General features: G+C 45.0%; 1 protein-coding gene across 1 annotated transcript in view; it reads right to left on the minus strand.

Annotated features, from left to right (window-relative positions):
• The window catches only part of LOC126419046 (transient receptor potential channel pyrexia-like), a 245,435-nt gene that overhangs the window by 94,468 nt on the left and 126,632 nt on the right, over positions 1-24,335 (minus strand). Inside the window, exons 5-7 of the mRNA XM_050086118.1 lie at positions 23,952-24,215; positions 15,411-15,595; positions 2,147-2,417 (exon numbers count right to left, since the gene is read on the minus strand). Coding sequence (XP_049942075.1) covers positions 2,147-2,417; positions 15,411-15,595; positions 23,952-24,215 — 720 coding nt within the window. The remainder of the gene's footprint in view (positions 1-2,146; positions 2,418-15,410; positions 15,596-23,951; positions 24,216-24,335) is intronic.

Below are 24,335 nucleotides of genomic sequence, written 5' to 3' on the forward strand. Positions count from 1 at the left end.
ATTTCTGGCTATGGGGTTATCTGAAGGACACGGTATATAAAAGAATCACTAACACACGTTGGAGGTTGAAGATGAGTAGGCTATAGCAATGGAGGTAGCCAACACACCATCTTAGACATTTCGGGCAACGATACGGAAATCTCAAGTGCGATTCCAGGCTGTCATGGAGGCATCCGGGCATCACATCAACGTTTGTACTCTCCAACGTGAACATGGTACGCAATTAACAAATGTCAACCTCTTACGTGGAAATTGAAATATGTCGCTTTGAATCGTATACTCGCTATTCCTCTTCCGCATGTCCTTACATAAGCTTCCACAAAGTTTCATTTTCATGGATGCCCTCTTTTCCAGAGAGGCCCTCTCCAGTAGCGAAATTTTAATCACAACCGTTATGTGTAATGTCCTACAGTCTAGAACCACTGAAATTGTGGTACCTTCATTTTGTGAAATGTATTAAACAATATCTGATCTTATCAGCGACTACATGTGGACTCGGAATTAGCGATTACAAATCGCTGTATTGACCAGAAAAACTAATGATGTATGGAGAATAAGAGGTAAAGTCCATGCGTGAAAAGGTAAGAAGAGCAGCATGTTATGGCGGCATGAGACCTAAAACTGGCCACTGTTTATGGAGTAACGCAAGTGAAATCTAGACAGACCTGACGCCTACACTTATACCGTGGATGCCAAATGAATAAACTTAAAGATACATGAGGACTCTGAATTAGTACCATACCTTAGTCTGGTCTCATATATATCTCCCTTATAATAAAAGTGGAGAGCGTGATATGACTTATTAGGCATTTTTGCTCTCCCTCCCCCCCCCCCCCCCCCCTGGACTCAGCACGATTGGTTACAATTCGAAGATGCTACCCCTATAAATTTATAACTCTACAATCACGCCTCATTATTTTGCATACTCACTCCGAACCTTAATTCGATATTAAGAAAGTACTGCTCGGTCCTTCTTACACGTCCACCCTTCCAAAATTCTCTGACGCCTCAAACGCCATGCTAATCGCTATGAAGTATACGAAGTTAACTGTAGAAGCGTCTGGCACGTTACAGGATTATTACCTAAGAAGTTGCACTGGTCGTCGATTTGACACTCGAATGCAAGGTGGGAAAAAGTGCAATTTTAGCGCATTTGGACGCGATCAGGTTTGGTTGTCGACTGCATAAGCCACTCGGAGGTCGTAAGATTACTGAGGTTGTCACATGCCACTGTATCAACGTGAGTGCCACAGAGAGAGGTTAATGCTGACGCCAGAGTCAACTACAGTAAGCAACAACGTGTTGGTGATTGGAGTCACAGTCGATTGCCATTACTTTGTAAATGATGATGGACATGCTGCAGCAGGAATCAGACTCCAATTCTGCCATTCACAACAGTTGAGTACTGCCGGTCACTGCATGTCACAGTGCACGAAGATTGGCATGGGAGCCAGAACACTGTCATTGGAGGCTCGAAGCATGGAAAAAGTTACTGTCACTGATGAGACCTGATACGTGTTTCTAAGCGATAATGGAAGTGTGCGTTTATTGAAAAACACATGAAACTTGCCTATACAGCACCGTTCAGATGGTCAGCATCTGTATTGGCATGCTAAGAGTGTGTACGTGGTATGAAATAAGACCTCCGATACATTCATCAGCCTCACTCATCAGCTGGCAATAAAGTAATCTAATATCCGAACATGTACATCTGTTTGCTCCCCCCAGCACCCACGCTTTTCCCAAAGGTGATCTGTACCTTCGCCAAGACAAATTATCATCTCATCTCTCCAGAATTCAGTTAGAATTGATTGAGGGTCACTCGAAGTACATGAAGATGTTTTAGAGTGCATAATCACAATTGTGCACATCTACGATACCATCAAGTGAGATGTGGTGCCTTGAAATTCCGCCAATAGTGGGCGATGTTTGAACTATCATGGATAAGTGTGGCTCCCCAACATCATCACTGTCATATGGAGTATATGACACAACATACGTGTTATATAGGTGTGCAATTAATTTTCTCCTGATTGAATGGCACGTCGACTCCCTACAAATGGGGACCTAGCTGACCTACCCTGGGAAAGCTGGATCGAGAGTACTGTCAGTATTTGGACCGGACGAAAGCGTGGTGCATGCTGACCTGGTCCGGAGAGTTGACGAGCGGTGCGCCGCCCTTGTCGAGGAGCAGGCGGACGATGCGGAGGCAGCCAGCGCTGGCGGCCGTGTGGAGCGCCGTCTCGCCCCCGCAGCCGCCCCCGGCGCCGGCCACGGCCCCCGCCTGCAGCAGCTCGGCGGTGGCGCGCTCCGAGCACAGCAGCGTTGCGTGGTGCAGCGCCGTCATGCCCGTCGCTGGGTTACGCTGGTTCACGTTAGCGCCGCCGCACACCAGGTGCTCCACCACCTTCTCGTACCTGTCGCCGGCAATGCAAGAAGTAGTCCGCACTATGCCACTAGGGGAGGGCTAGACAAACCACTCACCAACCACTAACTTTGCAGCCAATATAATGGCACATCGACTCCGTTGGGGCGACCTTGCAGCCTATATGTACTCTGCAAGTTACTGATGCCTTAAAGGCTATCCCAGACGAGCAGTGATTCCCAGCCTGTGGTTTCCTCTGATATTAAAATATTTTCTTATGGATGAAACAGAAAGGAGTCTTCAGTGTCACTAGGGTGAATAGCAACAGTCTTGCTGAGAATTTCCCCCAAGGGGTATTCTTCCACCAATTAATTAAAGTCCCTTCTGTCTTTCTGTAAATGGAAATTGGAGACTAAGCCCCAATTACCTCCTCAGTGCAATTCTGGGTCACTGCCACCGTTATACAACATACCCTCTTCCAGCCATGTCTACACCCTCCTCACCCTATACCAAGAAAACCTTAACACACAGTTAAGGCTTTCATGACCGCATGTTTTGGCTGGTGGTTAGGCTTTTGGGTTGTATGGTCGTGATCCGTGAAACGTTTCGGTTCGTAACGTTTCGTCCAGAGCTGCGCTGAACGTCTTCAGAGGTACGCCAGATTCAGCTGAATCAATAAAACTCGACAGAACGTGGAGTACCTCTGAAGATGTCCGGCGCAGTTTTGCACGAAACGTTAGTACCTAAACAGACTCCCATTTCCTGGACGAGAACTCTTTCCTGGCAGCTATGCAACCTACTAATTGTACTTCTAGCCCCCACACCTTCTCACTAAATCAAGGCTCCAGTGTCTCAGCCTCCTATTATAAAAGCCAAACTCCCTCTCCATCCCCCTCCCCACCTCCCACTCATACATGTCATTTACTTAACACCGCTCTACACACACCCAGACACACATATGAAGGGCTTTTTTCAATAGTGGTACAAGTCCATTACCTCCACTTTTCTGCCTATAATGCTGCTGAAATTAATGATCCAAACAAACAGAAAGAACGGTTCATCTCTAGCAAGAAGCCATATGCTTGAATATTTCTAGTATCTCAACTGCAGATTTTTCAGCACTCATTTAACTTTAGGACTCTGTATCTGAAAATGAACAACAATGGACTTCTACCACTATTGAAATAAGACCTTCATGTATACTCATTCTCTCTGGCTCTCTCTACCACAATTATCATGAACTGATAATTCCTTGCTCAGATATCTGTGCCAGCATCTACTCATTCTCCCAAATTTATTCTTAGTTTCACCACTCCCTCCCCACCTATCTCACTATCTCGAAACTCCAATATCCCACCCAGACTCCACTAGTAAAAACGATCACCCACTCCTTCTAGGCCCATCTTAATACTTGCATAACAATCATCTCAACCCTCACTTGCATCATCTCATCGATATCACACAATCAGCCACATTATTCTCACCTTAACTGCTAGTAGAATTGCCTTTAATAGCAATCATCCTTTATTGTTTTAATACTATTTTACCCATTTTAAATTTAAAAAATCTACTCATATGTTGTATTAGGCTGAAAAGCAGGTATGTAAATTCCATGTTAGCCATAGTGACTATTCTTGGCAAAACCGAGAGAGAGACATAAAGTTGTAATGTCTGGTCAATCAATTCGGGCAGTATTCACCTGTAATAAATTTTAGAACTTATTCTACAGTGATGTCATACGCAGAGGGAATCAATAAAATTCACAGGAACGGGTTTGTGGCGTGCTGATCTCGCAATAGTTATGTAAAATCTGTGTCCTGATGATGAAGCTGTGACCTCGAAACGTACTACATTATCATAGTAAGAAACGCTATAAGGAAACAGTAGACGGATTTTATATCACTGCCTTGGCATTGCCAACGATATCCACTACGGCTACCGAGACTGGCAATTAGATACAGACCTGGTCAGTTAAATAATGGCACAAGTTGGCAAGACCATGTAACGCCATGTCAGACGACCGTGGAACTGCGGACACATTTCCAGTCCACTATCCAACATAGTTTGACTAGCCTCTATACAGGATTTTCAAAATTCTCTACCCAAACTGACAGAATGATATAACGATGGAGTCAACAACGAATATAGTTCGCTAAGGAGCGGTTGTAGGCGCTTCAGTCCGGAACCACGCGGCTACTATGGTCGCAGGTTCGAATCCTGCCTCGGGCATGGATGTGTGTGATGTCTTTAGGTTAGTTAGGTTTAAGTAGTTCTAAGTCTAGGGGAAGTTCGTTAAGCAACACATATTAAGTGAGCTTTAAGCATGGCATGTAAATCTGATTCTACATAAGGATGTGGCTCTATTTACCAGGAAAGGCGTGTGCAGTCGTCATAAGTCGCATATATGGGCGGAAGAAACGCACGTACAACTGTTCTGCGAGGTCAGCAGACAGTGGGCCAGTACCGTGGACTACTATTTGTTTGGCTCCTTATGTTTCTTCCTCAAATCAGGTGGCCAGCGCACAGACTGTTCGTTCAAGACCACCTGCTGACCTTATTGGAGGAGGCACCTGTACTTTTCAGAGGAAGGATGTGGTTACAGCACGGTGGGGTTCAGAGTGCTCAGCAGAACCCCAGAACTCTATTTTCGCCAATCGGTAGATCAGCTGGGGACGATCTGTACATTGGCCTACAAGATTCCCAAACCTCATCCCACTCTATTTATTTCTCTGGGACTACATGATAACCAGAATGTATTTTGCCCATGTAGGATGCTCACATGTAGAGCACATATTTTTTCTTGAATACTAAACACGCTGCTACGTCGACACCACTTATTCTCAATCACATCCAGTGGCCTAGATACTTTGAATGCACTCAGAATGCGTTTCCAACAGATGGTTGTTTGATGAAATAAGTTTTGTAGTCTCCTTCACCATATCTGTCACTATGGACACTGAGGTTTTGAACACCCTCTTTATACACTGCCTGACAAAAAGGGAAGTACCCAGCAGGGGAGGAGACACGAAATAAAACTTCACATGTTGAGACAGTATGTGATATTACCTCACTGATTACAAAATCGAGTCATATTTACAAAAAACTTGGCAGCATGAGCCAATTTATCAATGTGATGTTCCACCTCCTGTTGCCTGGATTCTGTACACTAATTCGGTTAGGAAGGGAATTGTAAGACTGTTGCATCCTCTCCTGAGGCAAGCTGGCCCGAAAACTGGTCCTTGATATCTTGTATACTGGCCCTGGGATTGAGTTGAGATAATAGCTGGTCCCGTAGACCTTCTATCGGAAACAGATCTGCGGATTTCGCTGACCACAGGAATACCTCAACATCAAGTAGACGGTTCACAGAGACATGTGCCAAATGCGGGTGAACACTGACTCCACTGAGAAACAGCTCATTGATACTATTACATGGGAGGTATCACTAAGACGCTGGATGTCTGTGACGTTCCGCTGCGCCATGACTACCAGCCATGACCTATGGCTCCCCACACCACAGCACCAGGAGGAACATTGTAATGTCCCTCCAAATCATTGGTGAACTAGGACCTCTCTCCACGCCGCCACACTCGCTGGAGGTGGACATTAGGAGTGGAGAAGAACCATGGTTCGTCTCTGAGCGCAGTACAACGCTATTCATCTGCAGTCCATGCTTCCTGGTCACAGCATCACCCCAGACATGGCTGTGAGTATTCTGGTGGTAACGGAAGCCTATGCATGGGATGGCAATTCCCAAGGCCAGCTAATGCTAGTCTGCAACGAATGGTGGGGGATGATACAGAAAGTTGCAGAAAGTCCATCATTTGTTGTCTGGTGGTAGGCAAAGATGTGAAGGGATTAAGATATGTTTGGCGCACAATATGGCGAGCTTCCTTTCTGTCACATTTGAATGCCCCACAAATCTGGGACTTGCACGATTGGTCCAGCTGGCCAAGTAGTGTCCAACGATAGTCCCCTTCAAACCCTGTCACTTGCTGATAATGTTCTCTCACACTAGTACGTGGCATCTCTGTGTACTTTGCAGTGGTTACTCGCCATGTGATCTTCTTATTTTTTTGTGTGTGTGATTTCATTTCGCTGTCCCATATGGGCAGAATAAGTGGAGACAATAGGGATTGAAGTATGCACTGACACAGAGTAATTCATCATGGGACAGTTGAAAACAGTTGGCATAAAGATAAAAAACACCATTAGCAGCTCGTGGAGTACATACAATACACTGATGTCATACACACAAGTTAAAAGCTGGCCACAATATAAAAACACTCTAGAATGAAGACACTTACAAAAACCACTGTAAGAGGTGGAGCACATGACGAAGAATAAAAACTGCCAGGAGGGACCTGCTGAGGGAGAGGAACATGAGAGGAGGGAGAAAGAGGATAGAGAAATGTGTAGCGGCGGAGGCCGCTGGAGGGGGTGGGATGAAAAGGAAAATGGGATCAGGGGGCGCACCAAGGAGCAGGAGACGAGCGGGATGGAAGATGAGAGGGAAGGCAAGTCAGGCGGGAGTGCAGAGACACAGAAGGCGTGCGTGGGAAAGGGAGGGGGGTGGAAGAAGGAGGACAACCACTCAGGGAAAGGAGGAGAGAGGGAGCCCTGAGGAGTAGGAGGGGGGAATGTAGGGTTAGAGTTGGTAGGAGGGGTAGAAATGAAGGAAAAGCTCATCATCTGGGAGTGTTAGGTGCTGGAAGTTACAATGTGAAAATAGGGCAGGACACAACGGTAAAGGTGCAGCAACAGGCTGAGGCTAGAGAGGATAGAAGACACCAGGGAGAATCGAGTCTCTGGGCGATGTACAGGGTGCGGATGTGTTAGAGGAAAAGGAGAAGATGTGAGAAGAGGATGAGGTTGTAGAAGATTCGCATGGGATATGGGAAGCGAATATGGAAGGTGAGGTAGAGTGAATTTCATTCAAGGATATGGAGGCCTTTATAGAATCTTGGAGGGTGGAAATCCAGGTGACACAGGCATAACAAAGGATGGGGAAGATCAAGGATTTGTAGGTGTGAAGGATGGTGGAAGGATGTAGTCTCCATGTCCAGCTGGACAGGAGTTTCAGGAGGCAGAGTGTGTTGTGGCCTTTTTGTGTTGGATCGAAAGGAGAACTCAGGTGTGGTGACAGTCGAGGGTAAGGGCAAGTTATTTCATGGTGGGAGTGAGGTGGATAGGACAACCATAAATGGTACAGTAAATATCATGGAGCCGGAAGGAACAGGTGGTACGACCTATGATGATTGCCTGGGTGTTGTTGTGAAGGAGCCATTGGTTGCACCAGGCGGTGAACTGGTCGAAGTGGGTTTGAAGGGCGCGTTGGGACTGTTGAAGGGTAGGATATAGGGCCAGAGAGGCGGTGTCATCAGGAAATTGGAGGAGGTGAACAGGCAGTGGAGGTTTGGGCATATCTGTAGCATACAGGAGATGGAGGAGAAGGAAAAGGACAGAGCTTTGGAGCATTACGACGGTGGGATGGAAAGTATGGGAACTGGCATTGTGGGTAGTGACATAGGAGGGATGACGGGAGAGGAAGGAAGCAACTAAAAGGATGAAACTGATGGCGAGAGCGTAGGTCTGGAGTTTAAAGAGGAGCCAGGATTCCAGACACGGTCTTAGGAGTTCTGGAGGTCGATGGAAACAAAGATAGTGGAGCGACAGGAGTTAAGTTGGAGGTAAAAAAGATTGGTAAGGTTAAGGAGCTGATCGTCGGCTGTAAAGGAGGGCTGGAAAGGATACTGGGTAAGGGGCAGGAGGTCGTGCTAGTTAAGGTGCTCTTGAATATGGCGGGACAGGATGGACTCGAAGACCTTACTGAACATGGAGGTGAGGCAGATGGGACGATAGGAAGAGGTGTCAGAGAAGGGTTTCTTGAGTTTAGGGAACAGCTGGACACGGGAACTTGACATGCGATCCTTTGCACGACCCTTTATAGCCTATTAGGCCTGGTAATAGCACTAAACACAAACAGCACTATTGCGCTCTGGTGGCCATTCTACCTGTTTTCAGCTCTAGTCGTTTACATACCATACAATGGTGTGTACGTGTGAGCCAACTGATCCTGTCTTTCGAGAATTTTAAAATCCCGCCGCCTCGAAGTGGCACTGTCTAGCAGCTCATTCCAAGACCTGTGACTTTCAACGACGTTAGAGTTGGTCATCTCTTTCAGGCCGCACAGTAGAGAGTAACTAACCAGCAGCACAGACCTCATCAAGAGATTTGTTTTCCTCCTTGATTCGATGAGACGTGAAGTCACGTATGTAGATGTCATAACAGCTTCCCATAGCACTGCCATGTGTAGCAGAGAAGAGTTGCATACTATTCAATACTCTCCTAACATGTGGAAGTGCTTCGAAAATTTTGCTCGGCTGTCTGAAGGTTGTGGTCACTCACTTGTGAATTGTGAAAGCATCGGCTAGAGTTGTTACATTCTACCAGATGGAGTGTACAGATTGTTTCTTGTTGTATGGAGCAACAAGCTGACGTCTGTGTGGTTTCACTGTGGGTTTATTGTGTACGTTTATGTTCCTAATAAGTTTGTCATCACGTCTTCGGAAATTGGTTTTGGCTCTCTTGTGAGTGTTCTGTAATGATGTGTGGTTGGTGATCAGGTACATTTGCATTTTGGTTTGAATACGAACCACATGAAAAATTAGTTGTTAACAGTTGTCGGCCTGATTTCTTGCACGAATGAGCTAGAGTGTTCTTGGTTCATTTAGGCACCATGTCTGCAGACATTAGTTCTTACTCACTTTGCGAGCGTTTGCACGGTGTGTTGTTGTTGCTAATTTGGGACATTTATTTTTTTCTTGTGTGCAAAATGTATAGAGGATCAGTGGCCAATAGTTTGTCTGTTGCTTTGTACTATTAACTGTGTAGTGAGGTCTTTGAGTTGTGGAATTTACTGAATTCTTGTTCTAATTTCCTTTACCAGTGACTGCACTTTTCACGTAGTTAGTTTAATGATATGGAATGAAATCGACAAGTCGAGTCGCACTTGTTGTATTGTGTAGTGTGTTAAGCAACCAAGTGAATGTGGTTATCATAAGTAACATCGACTGTACCACTTTTGTTTGGATTGTAACGCGGTCGGGTGTGCCCCTGTTTGGGTTGTTTGAGGAAATGTGGTTATGAGACCCGTGTTTGTGCGAACCTTGAGTTTCGTTTGGCTGTTTTACATGAACTTTTCTTAATCTACTTCATAATAAAAACCAAGATTGTTTTTATTTTGAAATACATTCCAAACTGATAGCTGTACCATTCTGCCACAATGGAATGGAACAATTTTTAGCTTTTCTTAATCTTTTTGGTAGTGTTTATTGAACACACGTATGCGTATCTGTTATAAGTGCTTCCCTTATGTTGATCAGTCACTCGTTTGACTACTGTCGTTCTGTGTTTGAAATTACATGTCGATAACTATCAAGTGTTGAAGATGTGTTCAAGGCAGCAATGTATGATAGATATCTCGGTTCATTCATTTGCTCAATGGCTGTCGTGGGCCGCTAAACGTAAAATCCTATGCCTGGAGTAGTTCTGCGTTGATGCCCTGACTATTAGCTATGTTACAGCCGTATGCTTGTACTCTGTTGTTAGTATTAGACAGGCTAAAGCCTGTGTCGTTATAAAGGGGCTATGTCCGGCTGTCGAATTGAAGCTTGGATAAGCTATGGATAATATCGTCTTAAGACATTGTAAGTGATACTTTACGACAAACGTCTACTACCTTAGTTGTAAGTGTTGCTACTGTCATTAAAATTAACGAATAGCAAATAAGCGTTCTAGGTTATGAGTTAACTTGGGTGTAGCTTAGTGAATGGCCACTAGTGGGTCCACTAATTTCTTATTACTAAGCAGGAACATGGCTTTTGTCTGAGTTATGTAGGTAACCACTCTGCTATGGATCCTATTTGCTACAGTAGCCCGTGTGTTTATTGACGCCAGTAGGTCATTGTGTTGTTTCTCTTTCAGGAGATCGCTTGCGCCCTCCGTCTGTCTACCATACTCAGCAAAAGCGGGGTTTCCGCCGTCGCTACCGACGCTGTGCTGTTTAGTTAGGTCAAGCTCTGACGTCTGGCCCCGGGTTCACTCTGAAGACGTCGAGTGTTACAAATTCACGCCAGATTATTTATTTGGCAATTAGGAATTGAAAGCTTAAATAAATTTCTTTAGCACAACCTGCTCTGTTATAAAAATCCAGTGCTCCACACCTGAATTACTTTGCTCTGACCCACGTGTGCGAAGTGAGATTGACATCGGAGCATGTCTTCTGGGTTCATGGTTCAAAAATGGCTCTGAGCACTATGGGACTCAACTTCTGAGGTCATCAGTCCCCTAGGACGTAGAACTACTTAAACCTAACTAACCTAAGGACATCACACACATCCATGCCCGAGGCAGGATCCGAACCTGCGACCGTAGCGGTCGCGCGGTTTCAGACTGTGGCGCCCAGAAACGCTCGGTCACTCCGGCCGGCTTCTGGGTTCATGCTTCATTTTTTGTCAGATAGTGTATTTTAATAACACGCCATAGTCGAGATTCCACTAGTAACCTTTGAAGTCAACAACTATCAATCACCCTGTATGTTTGCTTTTTTCTTCGCCATAGTTTAGGCATTGAATTTTTACAGGGCATCCCAGGAGAATGCTGAACATTCATCGATATGACAGAAACGCCCGTTTGAAGCAAAAGTTTTCCATGGACAAATGCCCTATTTCGAATACTTTTCGAGACAGAAAACATTTGTCTTTGGTCTGGTGGCGTGCACGTATGTATCTTACCCGCCTAACCACTTTGACTTTTTCTTCTAGCTCAACCTACCACACTGCTTTCAACCTCTTTGCTCGCGGTGTTTTTCTGCCATTAAACTAACACATTGAACCCACAGCTGTCCAAGTACGTTGCGAGTGACGTAGTGCGAGAGACTGAAAGTATATCAGAGAGTCTGGCCGCTGTGGCGGCTGCTACGGTCCCAGGTTCTAATCCTGCCTCCGTCATGGATGTGTGTGATGTAGTTAGGTTTACGTAGTTCTAAGTCAAGGGGACTAATGACCTCGGATGTTAAGTCTCACAGTGCTTAGAGCCATTTTAACCATATCAAAGAGAAGCATGGATTGACAGTGTTTGTACACACATCAAAAAAAGTTTTGCATCGCCTCGGTTCCGAGAGTTTCGGAACCTGTACAGAAAATTGGAATAGAGAACAACATAATCGTCATTTCCGCCGTTTTTATTGCTCATGAAAGCCACTCATTGCATCTTGTACCATCATACAGAGAGACCTTCGGAGGTGGTGGTCCAGACTGCTGTACGCACCGTTAACGCTAATAACCAGTAGCACGTCCTCTTGCATTGACGCATGCCTGTATTCGTCATGGCATACTATCCACTATCCACAAGTTCATCAAGGCACTGTTCGTCCAGATTGTCCCACTCCTCAACGGCGATTCGGCGTAGATCCCTCAAAGCGGTTGGTAGGTCACTTCGTCCGTAAATAGCTCTTTTCAATCTCCCCAGGCATGTTCAATAGGATTTGTGTCTGGAGAACATGCTGGCCACTTCAGTCGAGCAATGTCGTTATCCTGAAGGAAGTCATTCACAAAACGTTCACGATGGGGGCGCGAATTGTCCATGAAGACGAATGCCTCGCCAATACACTGCTGATATTGTTGCACTATCGGTCAGAAGATGGCACTCACATATCGTACAGCTGTTATGGCGCCTTCCATGACCACCAGTGGTGTATGTTGGCCCCACATAATGCCACCCCAAACCAGGAGGGAACCTCCACCTTGCTGCACTCGCTGGACAGTGTGTCTAAGGCGTTCAGCCTGACCGGGTTGCCTCCAAACACGTCTCCGACGATTGTCTGGTTAAAGGCATATGCGACACTCATCGGTGAAGAGAACGTGATACCAATCTTGAGCGTTCCATTCGGCATGTTGTTGGGCCCGTCTGTGCCACGCTGCATGGTGTCGTGGTTGCAAAGATGTTCCTCATCATGGACGTCGGGTTTGGAGTTGCACATCATGCAGCCTACTCTGCACAGTTTGAGTCGTGACACAAAGTCGTGTAGCTGCACGAAAAATATTATTCAACATGGTGGCGTTGATGTCAGGATTCCTCCGAGCCATTATACGTAGGTAGCGGTCATTCACTGCAGTAGAAGCCCTTGGGTGGCCTGAACGAGGCATGTCATCGACAGTTGCTGTTTCTCTGTATTTCCTCCATGTCCGAACAACATCGCTTTTGTTCACTCTGAGACGCCTGCTTGTTGAGAGCCATTCCTGGCACGAAGTAACAATCCGGAAGCGAACCGCGAACCGCGGTATTGACCGTCTAGCCATGGTTGAACTACACACAACACGAGTAGTATACCTCCTTCGTGGTGGAATGACTGGAACTGATTGGCTGTCGGACCCCCTCCGTCTAATAGGCGCTGCACCTGCATGCTTGCTTACATCTTTGGGCGGCTTTAGTGACATCTCTGAACAGTCAAAGGGACTGTGTCTATGATACAATACACACAGTCAAAGTCTATCTTCAGGAGTACTGGGAACCGGGGTGATGCAAAACCTTTTTTGATGTGTGTATATGCGCTAGCCAAAATGCCGCATATCTGCACTAACGAAGAATATGTAGGTAAGGTGTATGTTTACGACTCCTGCAATGGTGGTGCTCCTGCTGCAGTCGAACAAAACAGACGCCACTTTCCGATACGATGAAATAGTGATCCTAGAGAGTTTTCCAGAGTTTTAAGAGCATTGGGTGAAACAGGTATTCTTCCAACTTCCCATTTTTTCATCTGAACGTGCAGTATAACAGCCTTTGCATGAACAGTAACACATTATCAAACTGGTGCAATATAATCCTGCTAGCAGCAAACGGCGACCTTATACACATATCATTGCTTTCTAAACATTCCTTTCCTCGCCTATTCTGCGGAGAACCCCCTCATTCCTTACCTTATCATTTCACCTAGTTCAATATTCTTCTGTAGCATCACATGTCAAATGATTTGAATCTTCTGTTCCGGCTTTGCCATACACCATGTTTCAATACCATACAATTCTGTGCACCAAACGTGCACTCTCAAAAAGTTCTTCCTCAAATTAAGGCTTATGTTTGATGCTAGTAGACTTCTCTTGGCCAGGAATGCCCTTTTTGCTAGTCCTAGTCCGCTTTTTATGTCACCCTTGCTTCGTCCATCATGGGTTATTTTGCTGCATAGGCAGCTTCTCTTAATTCGTGATCACCAATTCTGATGTTAAGTTCGTCACTGTTCTCTTTTCTGGTGCTTCTCGTTACTTTCGCATTTCTTCTGTTTTCTCTCAATCTGTACTAATTCATGCCAGTCAGTAAATCCTGTTATTCTTCTTCACTTTCACTGAGGATAGTAACGTCATTAGCGAATCTTATCATTGATATTCTTTCACGTTGAATTTTAATCCCACTCTTTAACCTTTCTTTCATTTCCGTCATTTCTTCTTCGGCGTATAGACTGAACAGTAGGGGCTAAAAACAACATCCCTGTCTTACACCATTTTTAATGCGAGCACTTCGTTCTTGGTCTCGATTCTTATTGTCCCCTCTTGGTTCTTATACGAGTTGTACCTTACTCACACTCAGCATGACGGAGGCCCTGACATTTTACCAGGCGTGTGAGGGAACATCTCAACCACACTTATCCTAATCGGTGGATTGTTTGTGATAGTGCAACTAACTGACCACCAGATTGCAAGACATTACGCCATTACACTGTAGCTTGTGAGTTGGATGAAGTCTGAAGTGCACATAACAGGCTGTTGAGTGCTGTGACAGTTCCTATAACACCTTAGAGCTGAATGTGTTAAAAATACATATTTTTCCATAGATATTTTGTAAAGCAGATGTAGTAATGTTTACTAATTGTTGTATATGCACAAATTTGTAAACCTGTCATTCTACTGGATACTATAAAAATAAATAACAATGTGCATTAAGTGTGTTCTATTTCTGAAATCATTTGGAATGGGGCATAAGCCCATGCGAAGCTTCCTACTTCAAATGATCGTTCATGTCATATCCCTAAATATTGACCATTTCTCCTGAGACACCCCGTACATGGGGTGTAATTGGTGTAAGTGCAGATATTTTTATATGTGGTACTTCAATATGTACACACATCGTCTGTGTGTATGTTTTTTTTTTCCCCTCTGCGTCAAACAGGCTTTCCACAAATGTATAACAGACTTTAAAACCTGATGTTTTATGCAAAGTGGTAACTGCACCACTATGTGGATTATGCCTGTCAGTATAGACATTTTGTATCCACACTTCAAAATGTCCACAGCTCGTGGTCTAGTGGCTAGTGTTGCTGCCTCTGGATTATGGGGTCCCAGGTTCGATTCCCAGGTTGGGGATTTTCTCTGCCCAGGAACTGGGTGTTTGTGTTGCTTTCATCATTTCATCATCATCATCATCATCATCATCATTCGTGACAGTGGCTCGATTGGACTGTGGAAAAAAATTGGACTGTGGAAAAAAATTGGACTGTGGAAAAAATGGGACTTTTTATGGGCACTAACGACCGCGTAGTTGAGTGCCCCAAAAACCAAATATCATCATCATCAACACTTCAACATCTGACCTGCTGCCTAGGGAAAAGTAAGTACTAATCTCTTGCTCTTACCACATTTACTTGGCGGCACTAACCAACTTAAAAACATACGACTTGCACCACCTAAAATCATTAGTCGGCAAATGATGTAATTACTGATGTGATGTTGTTCAGTCCACTGTCCTCAGTCACCAGTAGAAACATCTGCACTTAAACCCGTTGCACCCTGTATGTGGACGAGGGCAGTTAAGGTTCAAATGGCTCTGAGCACTATGGGACCTAACAGCTATGGTTATCAGTCCCCTAGAACTTAGAACTACTTAAACCTAACTAACCTAAGGACATCACACAACACCCAGTCATGGCGAGGCAGAGAAAATCCCTGACCCGCCGGGGGCAGTTAAGGGAATGGCTGGGAAGGAGGAGGCTGACCTGGCGACGGCGGCGCGGTCTTTGGCGGCGACGCCGGCGCCCGCGAGCAACAACGGCGTCACGCCCGCCACGTCGCTGGCGTCCGGCTGTGCCCCCGCCTGCAGCAGGAGCGCCACCACGGCGTCGTGGCCCGCCTTGGCCGCCTGGTGCAGCGGCGTCCGGCCCAGGCACTCCACGTCGCACAGCTGCACACAACACACCAAGATACCAGGTAGCCGACGGTTACGTCCGAGATGAGGAGGACGTGTCCGATAAAGTCCGACACCACTACTCTCGTTCGACCTGTAGTCTCTTGCATCAGACTAGGTAATCAACATGTCGACTATAGCGTTTTGAAAAGTTTTCATTACGAGAATTTCGAACATTGGAATACTATAAGTTAGAAACATCCTTGATGTATATATGCAGACTGAAGCCACGAATGAAAATTTCAACCAGGCTGAATTTAGGCGGAATACCAAGTGGACTGAGGTGTGAACGTGAATTTCGATTGAGGAAGGAGGCATGTTAGAGTAATCCATGGTATTGTGCAGAGACACCGTGCAGTATGACGTAGTGGTTGGTTCACTGCCCAGTGAGAAGGAGACCCGGGCTCGAATCTAGACCTTGTTACAAATATTCATTCGTTGCTACAGTCTGCATATATGCATCACAGATGTCTGAGTCTTGAAAAGGTCTCTGGAAGCATATACCAGGTGTAGAAGTATGAAACCGGAATTTGGTTGCAATAATTTCCCGTTTGTCGTTTGAAACTGATAAATAATATTTTATTCAAAATAATCACCATTGCTATTTATTCGTTTCTCCCACCTCTCCAGCAGGCTAGGAGTGCCATACCAAAAAGCAGTTCTCCTTTTGAAGCGAACCAATCAGCGAGCCATTTTCGTACGTTTCCATACGAATTGGAGCGTTGTTCAGCAAGAGCGTGTCCCAGTGATGCAAATGGATGATAATCGGACGTAGCCAAGTCTGGAGACTAAGCCGCATGCACTAGTATTTCGCAACTGAACGCCTCGATCGTTTCCCTGACCCGTTTTGCTGTGTGTTTTGGGGTGTCATCATGGAGCAATATGATTTTTTGTTGCCTTTTTCCATATTCCGGTCGTTTTTTGTGTAATGCTCGAATTAAATCGATCATTTATTGTTTGTAGCGAACAGTTTTAACGGTCTCATCAGGTTTTACCAGCTCATAATAGATGACACCCTTCTGATCCCACGAAACACAGAGTATTGTCTTCTTTCCAAAGCGATTTGGTCTTGCAGTGGATGGTCTGTCTGGATTCACCCATGATTTACGACGCATAGGATCTATTTTTATTCACCTTTCACTATTCGATGGAGAAAGAACTTTCTTTTGTATCTGGCGAGCAGGATTTCCAAAGTCATTTGCTTGCTGTCTATCATTCAGTACATTTGGAACCCATATTCCCACTTTCTGCACCTCTCCCATAGCTTTCAACCAAAGACAAACAGCTTTCTGTGTCACAGTCAATTGTTCCGCGAGTTCCTGTTGAGTTTGAGTATCATATTCATCCAATAAAGCCTGCATTTCGTACTCTTCGAACTTTCCTGTGGTTTCCCGAGCTCGTCATTTCTCACGCCAAAATCACCACTTTTGAATTTTTTGAACCACTCAAACACCCTGTTTTTCCAAGAACATGTTCGTCGAAAGCTTCAACAAGCATTAGATACGATTCTGCAGCAGTTTTCTTCAAATGATAACAGAAAACCAATGCTGTCCGCAAATCGTAGTTCGTATGCACAAAACTCGAAATGTTTACAGGTTTGAAAGAGATACCGATGTATGGAATTTGCGTTACTGTGTGTTGACATTCGTGATCAGCCGTTACAGGATGTAGATGGCGCTGCAGACACGGTCTCACCGGCCCTACACTGACGGCTAGCACCATCTATTGAGAAATTTCGGTATCATACTTCTACACCTGGTAGTTTCATCTGATTAAAGCATCTATCCCTGGGTTTCAGGTGGGATCCCCCATTTCATTCAATGCTGAGGTGCTATTTCAGTAGAGCTGGGGAGCCTTCGCAATGGTGTTCTAGTGTAGGCTGAGGCGTGAATTGGAATTTGGATTGGGGAGGGAAGCATGCTAGGGTGGTCACTTCGGCGGTGCAAAGCCAATGTGACAAGGTGGCGTAGTGGTTAGCACATCTGCCTAATGAGCAGGAGATCCGGGTTCGAATCCCAGCCTTGATATAAACTTTATTCTTCACTTCAGTCTGCATGTATATAGCACAGATCTTTGGGGCTCGAAAAGGTCTCTGGAGCTATATAGTTTCATCCGATTAAAGGAAGCCAGTAACATGAGTTCTGACGACTGTGCTCATAAGGATCAGGTGCCAAATTCGTCTCACCGATTTGATTCATATGTATGGCACGTCTAGGACTTAACACATGTAAACAGGAAGACGCAACTCTCAACAGTTTCCGAGAAAATCTAGTTCGAACATTTTAGGCGCGCTTATATGTATGCACAGTGGTTAAATTATACTTTCACTACTTTAGAGAGCCTTATGAAAAAGGAATAAATGTGGGACAGTAAATCTTTGTGGAAATATTTTAGAAATACATCTGAAAAAAAACGAATAAAACATTGAAAGAAATATGTTTTAATTCCCGCATTTGTTATTTGCGTATCATGTTTACGTTCCAGTTTACAAACTTTTCTCAGTGCGACGACGATCTGCGACCACGACAGCCTGGAACGGCACAACATTCTTTCCAGCGCATTCCGAACGGTGCACCATGGAATGTTCAATTGTCATATACACTTCGTGCACTGCTTGAAGGTCGCACACTGTGTCCAGCATTCTCAGCCACGGCAACAGTAAATTTTTCAACAATTTGTGGCGCAATTGGCCGTCAGCCTCTTCCAGTAGCAGTTCCAAACTCGGCAGTTAATTCCGACCCTGGTGAGGAAAGAGGGCTTATCCGTATTTCGTCAATCTGTCGATATTCGCGAAGAGCAGCAGCACTAATGTGTTGTTTTCATTTGACAGCTTTACAAGTAAAGAAAGCCCTGCTTGCCCATACTCATGTTGACTGCCTGCATCTGTAATGTACACTGATGCTTGTGTTTCAACCTTACTTTGGCGTACCATAGCCGGCGCCTAATGGTAAGTCATGACACTAATACTACTAACAACGCAGTTCCTGTAGCGCAAAGTCTGAAAATCACTCCTATAAAGTTGCATACCCATACTTTTAATAGTTATCTGCCTGTGCTGGCTCAAGGAGCAAAAATTTAATTAAAACAAGCCTGTACTTTGTATGGTCGCTAGTATTCAAGGAGTCCATAGCCGAGTGAGTAAGTGCTTACGACCCACCGACTCGGCTCATATTTGGCAAGTCGCTTGTGGACAACCTAAAATGAAAGAGTAAGATATTTTGGCTCAACAAGAAACTGGTGCATCTGCCTAATATCGTGTAGAGTCCCCGCAAGCATGCAGAAGTACGGCAACATGACATGGCATGGACTTGACTAATGTCTGAAATAGTGCTGGATGGAACTGACACCACGATCCTGCAGATGGTTCAAATGGCTCTAAGCACTATGGGACTTAACATCTGAGGTCATCAGTCCCCTAGAACTTAGAACTACTTAAACCTAACTAACCTAAGGACATCACACACATCCATGCCCGAGGCAGGATTCGAACCTGCGACCACAGCGGTCGCGCGGTTCCAGACCGTAGCGCCTAGAACCGCTCGGCCACTTCGGCCGGTGATCCTGCAGAAGTGGCAATAAATCCGTAACAGTGCTATGAGATGGAGATCTCCTCTGAACAGCACGTTATAAGGCATTCCAGATACATGTTTATGTCGGGAAGTCTGGTGGCCAGCGGAAGTGTTTCAGTTCAGAAGAGTGGTCCTGGAGCCACCCTGAAGCAATTCTGGATGTGTGGGGTGGCGCATTGTCCTACAGGAATTGCCTAAGTCTGTTGGAATGCTCAATGGACATGAATGGACGCAGGTGATCACCTGTCAGAGTCGTATCTAGATGTACCAGGAGTCCCATATGACTCCAAGTGCACACACCCCACACCATTACAGAGCCTCCACCAGCTAGAACAGTCCCCTGGTGACATGCAGGCTCCATGGATTCATGAGGTTGTCTCCATACCCGTACAAGTCCATCTGCTCGATACAATTTGAAGTGAGACTCGTCTGACCAGACTACATGTTTCCAGTCATCAACAGTCAGTGTTGACGAGCCTAGGTGAGGCTTAAGGCTTTGTGTCGTACAAAATGGTTCAAATGGCTCTGAGCACTATGGAACTTAACAGCTGAGGCCATCAGTCCCCTAGAACTTAGAACTACTTAATCCTAACTAACCTAAGGACATCACACACATCCATGCCCGAGGCAGGATTCGAACCTGCGACCGCAGCGGTCGCGCGGTTCCAGACTGAAGTGCCTAGAATTGCTCGGCCACACCAGCCGACCATTTGTCGTACAATCATCAAGGGTACACGAATGGGCCTTCGGCTCTGAAAGCCCATATGGATGATGTTTCATTGAATGGTTCGCATGCTGACGCTTGTCGATGTCCCAGCATTGAAATCTGCAGCAATTTGCGGAAATGTTGCACTTCTGTCACGTTGGACGATTCTCTTCAGTCGTCGTTAGTCTCGTTCTGGCAGAATCTTCTTCCGGTCGCAGCGATGTCGTAGATTTGATGTTTTACCGGATTCCTGATACACATGGTACACTAATAAAATGGTCACACGAGAAAATCCTCACTTTCATCGCTTTTTGAGTTATTTGCGCGTCATGAACGTTACATCTACAAGTACATCTACATGGATACTCTGCAAATCACATTGAAGTGCCTGGCAGAGGGTTCATTGAAGTATGGTTTTCTTAAGAACTGAAGGATGTTGAGCCAAAATATCTCAGTCTTTCACTTTATGCTGTACGCGAGGGACCTACCAAATATAAGCTGAAAGGGGTTGGCGTGTCTTAGGCCTCCCCCCCCCCTCCCTCTTGTTAGTTCCGTAGATACGGGATGTCTGGACTGAATCTCGCTGCGCAGGTACTGTTTTTTTTTCCACAGAAACATTTCGATATGGAGAGGGTCCACCATCGCGCAGTATTAAAGTAATTCCTTCAACATGAACTCCGTTGGTGCAGACTTGCGGCGTTTATTTTTAGAGACAGGTGAAGAACGTTTCTAAAACGACTACAAAATTTCGTGTATATCATCGAACATAAGCCTCTAGGACGACTACAAAAAAATACAATCAATCGTACAGCATCATTCGTCTGCATCAGTATTCGATATGCGTGGTACGCCACGAAATTGTGTGATGGCCAAGAACCTTTTATGAATGTAAACCAAGTTTGTTTTGCAAGACACACACTGGAAACATCAAGCACATGCAAAAATTCTGCATTCGTTACATGTGCAGTATCACGCAATAATTATTGTTCTTCATGTTTCTACGATCATTACCATCCTGATTTGTGCAGTGTTACGCATTATATGTGTCACAAATATAGATACAGTAATGTAAATAAAGTGACTATATTAATTCCTCTCAAATTTCTCGTGTAACCTTTTCTTATTTTCCAAACTGCTTCCGAAAAAATTTCTCCTTTTTTATGGGATAAAGATTATGAAAATAACAAACGATTCATTAAATACTGCACACTCATACTGAATTTGTTGTTAGAAGTACATGGGAATGAAGAAAAGTACCATCAGCGAGATTTGACAGAGAGCCCTCGCACTGATGAATCTATGCCCTTACTCCTTCGGCTGCAGGTTCTTTGAATGGTAGCGGCCTACAGAGTATATAAGTATGCCTCCAATTTTCAATATCGATTTTCTCGAAAACGGTTGAGAGTTGCATCTTTTCGTTTACATATGTCGAAGTCCTGGTCGTGCCTATTAATATGAAACAAATCGGTGAGGCGAAGTTCGTACGCCCCCCTTGTCAGTCACAGACTAATAAATAAATTTAGAAATTTACCAGAAAGAAAACGGATCAAGTCTCGTGAAACAAGCTTTACAACGGAATGGGGACTATTATACAGAGTAGGTTCCAAAGGGGAAAGAATTCACTCTATGATAATTGAAGGTAGTATAGTAATATAAAGTTTACCTGTATAGAGTTTTTCGATGTCTTCGCATCATATGTGTAGAGATGGTAGACCACGTCATGAGGAGTAACTTTTACTGGAGAATAACTCCTGTTGTCAAAGTCTAGGTGTGACAGATCGCATCATAGAGAATAACTTTTATAAGAGAGAAAATATGTGCTGACGCTTCCCGCTCTCTCCGCTTTAGCTTTCACTGGTCGTGGAATGACGAGAATTCACTGAACTAGCAGGGTCTACTACCAGGCGTGCTGCATACTACCCCTTTACATAAAGCGACTTTCAACAAGAAAACCATAAGAATGCATGTCTCTGAGCGAAAAAAGATAGTTTTCAAGCGAATCAGGAACTTAAAATTCGTGCACTTACCCCCTTCATATGGAGCAGAAGACTGGATTATAGACAATACACAAGGTATACATGCGCTGTAGATTGCCTCCATCCTGCCGCCTTTCAAGGCATAACCGGTACGAAAGGACACCTAGTGTCCTAGGAAGCATCAGCGAACATTTTGTCTCCAACAAAAGTTGTTCATCGTGACGTGAGCTATCACCCACAGACGTTTGATGCAAAGACTTTGAAACATATTGTACAGCGCAAGAGGAGATAACGATACCCAGTTATGACTTCTAATATTTATTAGTTTTATAACAGCATAATTAAACACTTTTAAAATTGCAATATTTACTGGCCATCAAACAGTAACACAACTTACATTTCTCGATCCTTGTACACAGAAAAAATTTACTCCTCAATAAAAAAAAAAGTACAAGGAATGGACATTTGTTTCAGAAGTCGAGAAGTTCAGCATCTATCACAGGATGCAAACAGTGACACTTGATAATTATATAAGCTAATATCATTAGCATTCCACAGGATATATATCACAGCAGCACATATATCCAGAGAAAATACTTTTGACTCTGTCAGTTGTAAACGAGCAGTGCTGACAGAGTCAAAGATCTCCGGCTTTACAGCAGAGAGAGATGACGAATTCGTAAGAGTTCAATGGAGCAGAGCGATGTCGTACTCCAGCAGCAGCGTCATTGAGGAGACAGTGTTTTGTCGTAGATGGCGATGACCTACTTAAGGTGACGGCCTGAAGAGGATTTACTTCCACAAACAAGCATGGTGCAGTAATTACGAGTTTTCTCATATTACCTAGTTTTCAGTATAGTTCAAGCCTTGGTAGCTGTGTTTTCAGACTGGTTTGAGTTTCTTTTTATGTTTCCTGTCGTGATGTCTGGGTTCTCTTGCGTTTACCTTGTTCGTTACCAGTGAAACTATGATTTTAGTAGCGGTTAAGGTGGAGCCATCTTGTTTCTCACGATTGAATATCATTACACTCCCCACCACCCCCTACCCACATCTCGCACCTTCTCTTGAGGTCAGAAACGCAACGTCCAGAGTTGAAACCACACAGTTTTGTCATAGGTGGCCGAGGAAAGTATTTAAGACACGCCACCACTCAGAATCGACACAAAAAGGCCTCAGGAGTTGGCATACACGGCGTCAATGAAACAACCCATTACTTAGGAAGTTTATTTGAACATTTTTCGCGGACAAAAACGACAGTCTGCAGTGTAGTGTGCGACAGAAAGCCATCCTTGACGGTCTTTGACACTCCTGACAGCCTCCTCCCTCCCCCCCCCCAAAAAACAATTCAACCCTTCTCTAAGGATATTTTTGAACTGTAACCCTATCGAACTTGATCTGACAACAATTTTTGCCCTTGTATACAGGGGGAACGACTGGGAATCGTTCAAAATCGTTGGACGAAATTTGAATATGATCTGAAGCAGCAAAGAGTGTTTATATTTATTCTGTCCTGTTGTTTTGTATCCTCTTGTGACGTGATCAGGAGGGGTGCACATTTACACTTGCATGAATAAAACGGCAAAGAGTGCCTGCACGATACCCTAGTTTGGCAACACCCTCGGTGACAATCGCCCATCATTCTTGTTCACCTTACAGATGTCTCTACACAGAGACACCCATACACCGATACATACCTGCTGGTGGGATAGGCAATCCTTCTGAGAACCCTCCCAATTCCCAATTTGCATGCAATCAGCAGGTGCTAGCGTCGAGAGGATTACCCCACGGTGGCCTTGGACAGAATTGTGGTGAAACTTGGTGACGACCTGGCATCATTAACTTACCTTACACCTCAAGTGAACTCCTGAGCTCTGACCTCTTTCTCGCGTGCGTCGTTCCATTGCTGTTTGAAACGTCGCCGAGCCAGAGAATGACTTCGCTAAATTTTTGCAACATTCCAGAGGACATTTGTAAGCACGTTTAAGCTAAATTTCACACTTCTGCGTCGCAGTGGGAGAAAATTATTGGGTTTATAAAAATTGTTGTGCACAGTGTTGTTGTAAGTTTGCAAGTGTAAACGGCAATAGACAGTAGATAGCGACCTTCTCGTTGACGAGCTGCATGTTGGTGTCGAGGGTGGAGATGCCATCGAGCAGGTCGGTGGTGGAGCCGTGCATGCCAGCAGCGGCGTTGGGGCTGGCGCCCGCCGTCAGCAGGAGCCGTACCACCTCCAGGTGGCCGCGTGCCGCCGCGTGGTAGAGCGCGCCCCGCCCCAGCCGGTCCTCCCCGGACACCAGAGGGCAGCGCCGAAGCACCGACTGCGTCACAGCCAGGGACTGACCCGCATCTGGCAGCGACGCCGCCACCTGCCGCCGTCACACGGGACTCTGCTCAGTTCACTACAACACTGGCAGCAAGCACTCGATCGATATCTGATTGATTGCTTCCCGTAGAGATGGAATTTTATATTTTTATTTATTCACTTT

This window comes from Schistocerca serialis, chromosome 9 (assembly GCF_023864345.2).
Source record: "Schistocerca serialis cubense isolate TAMUIC-IGC-003099 chromosome 9, iqSchSeri2.2, whole genome shotgun sequence".
NCBI lineage: Eukaryota > Metazoa > Arthropoda > Insecta > Orthoptera > Acrididae > Schistocerca > Schistocerca serialis.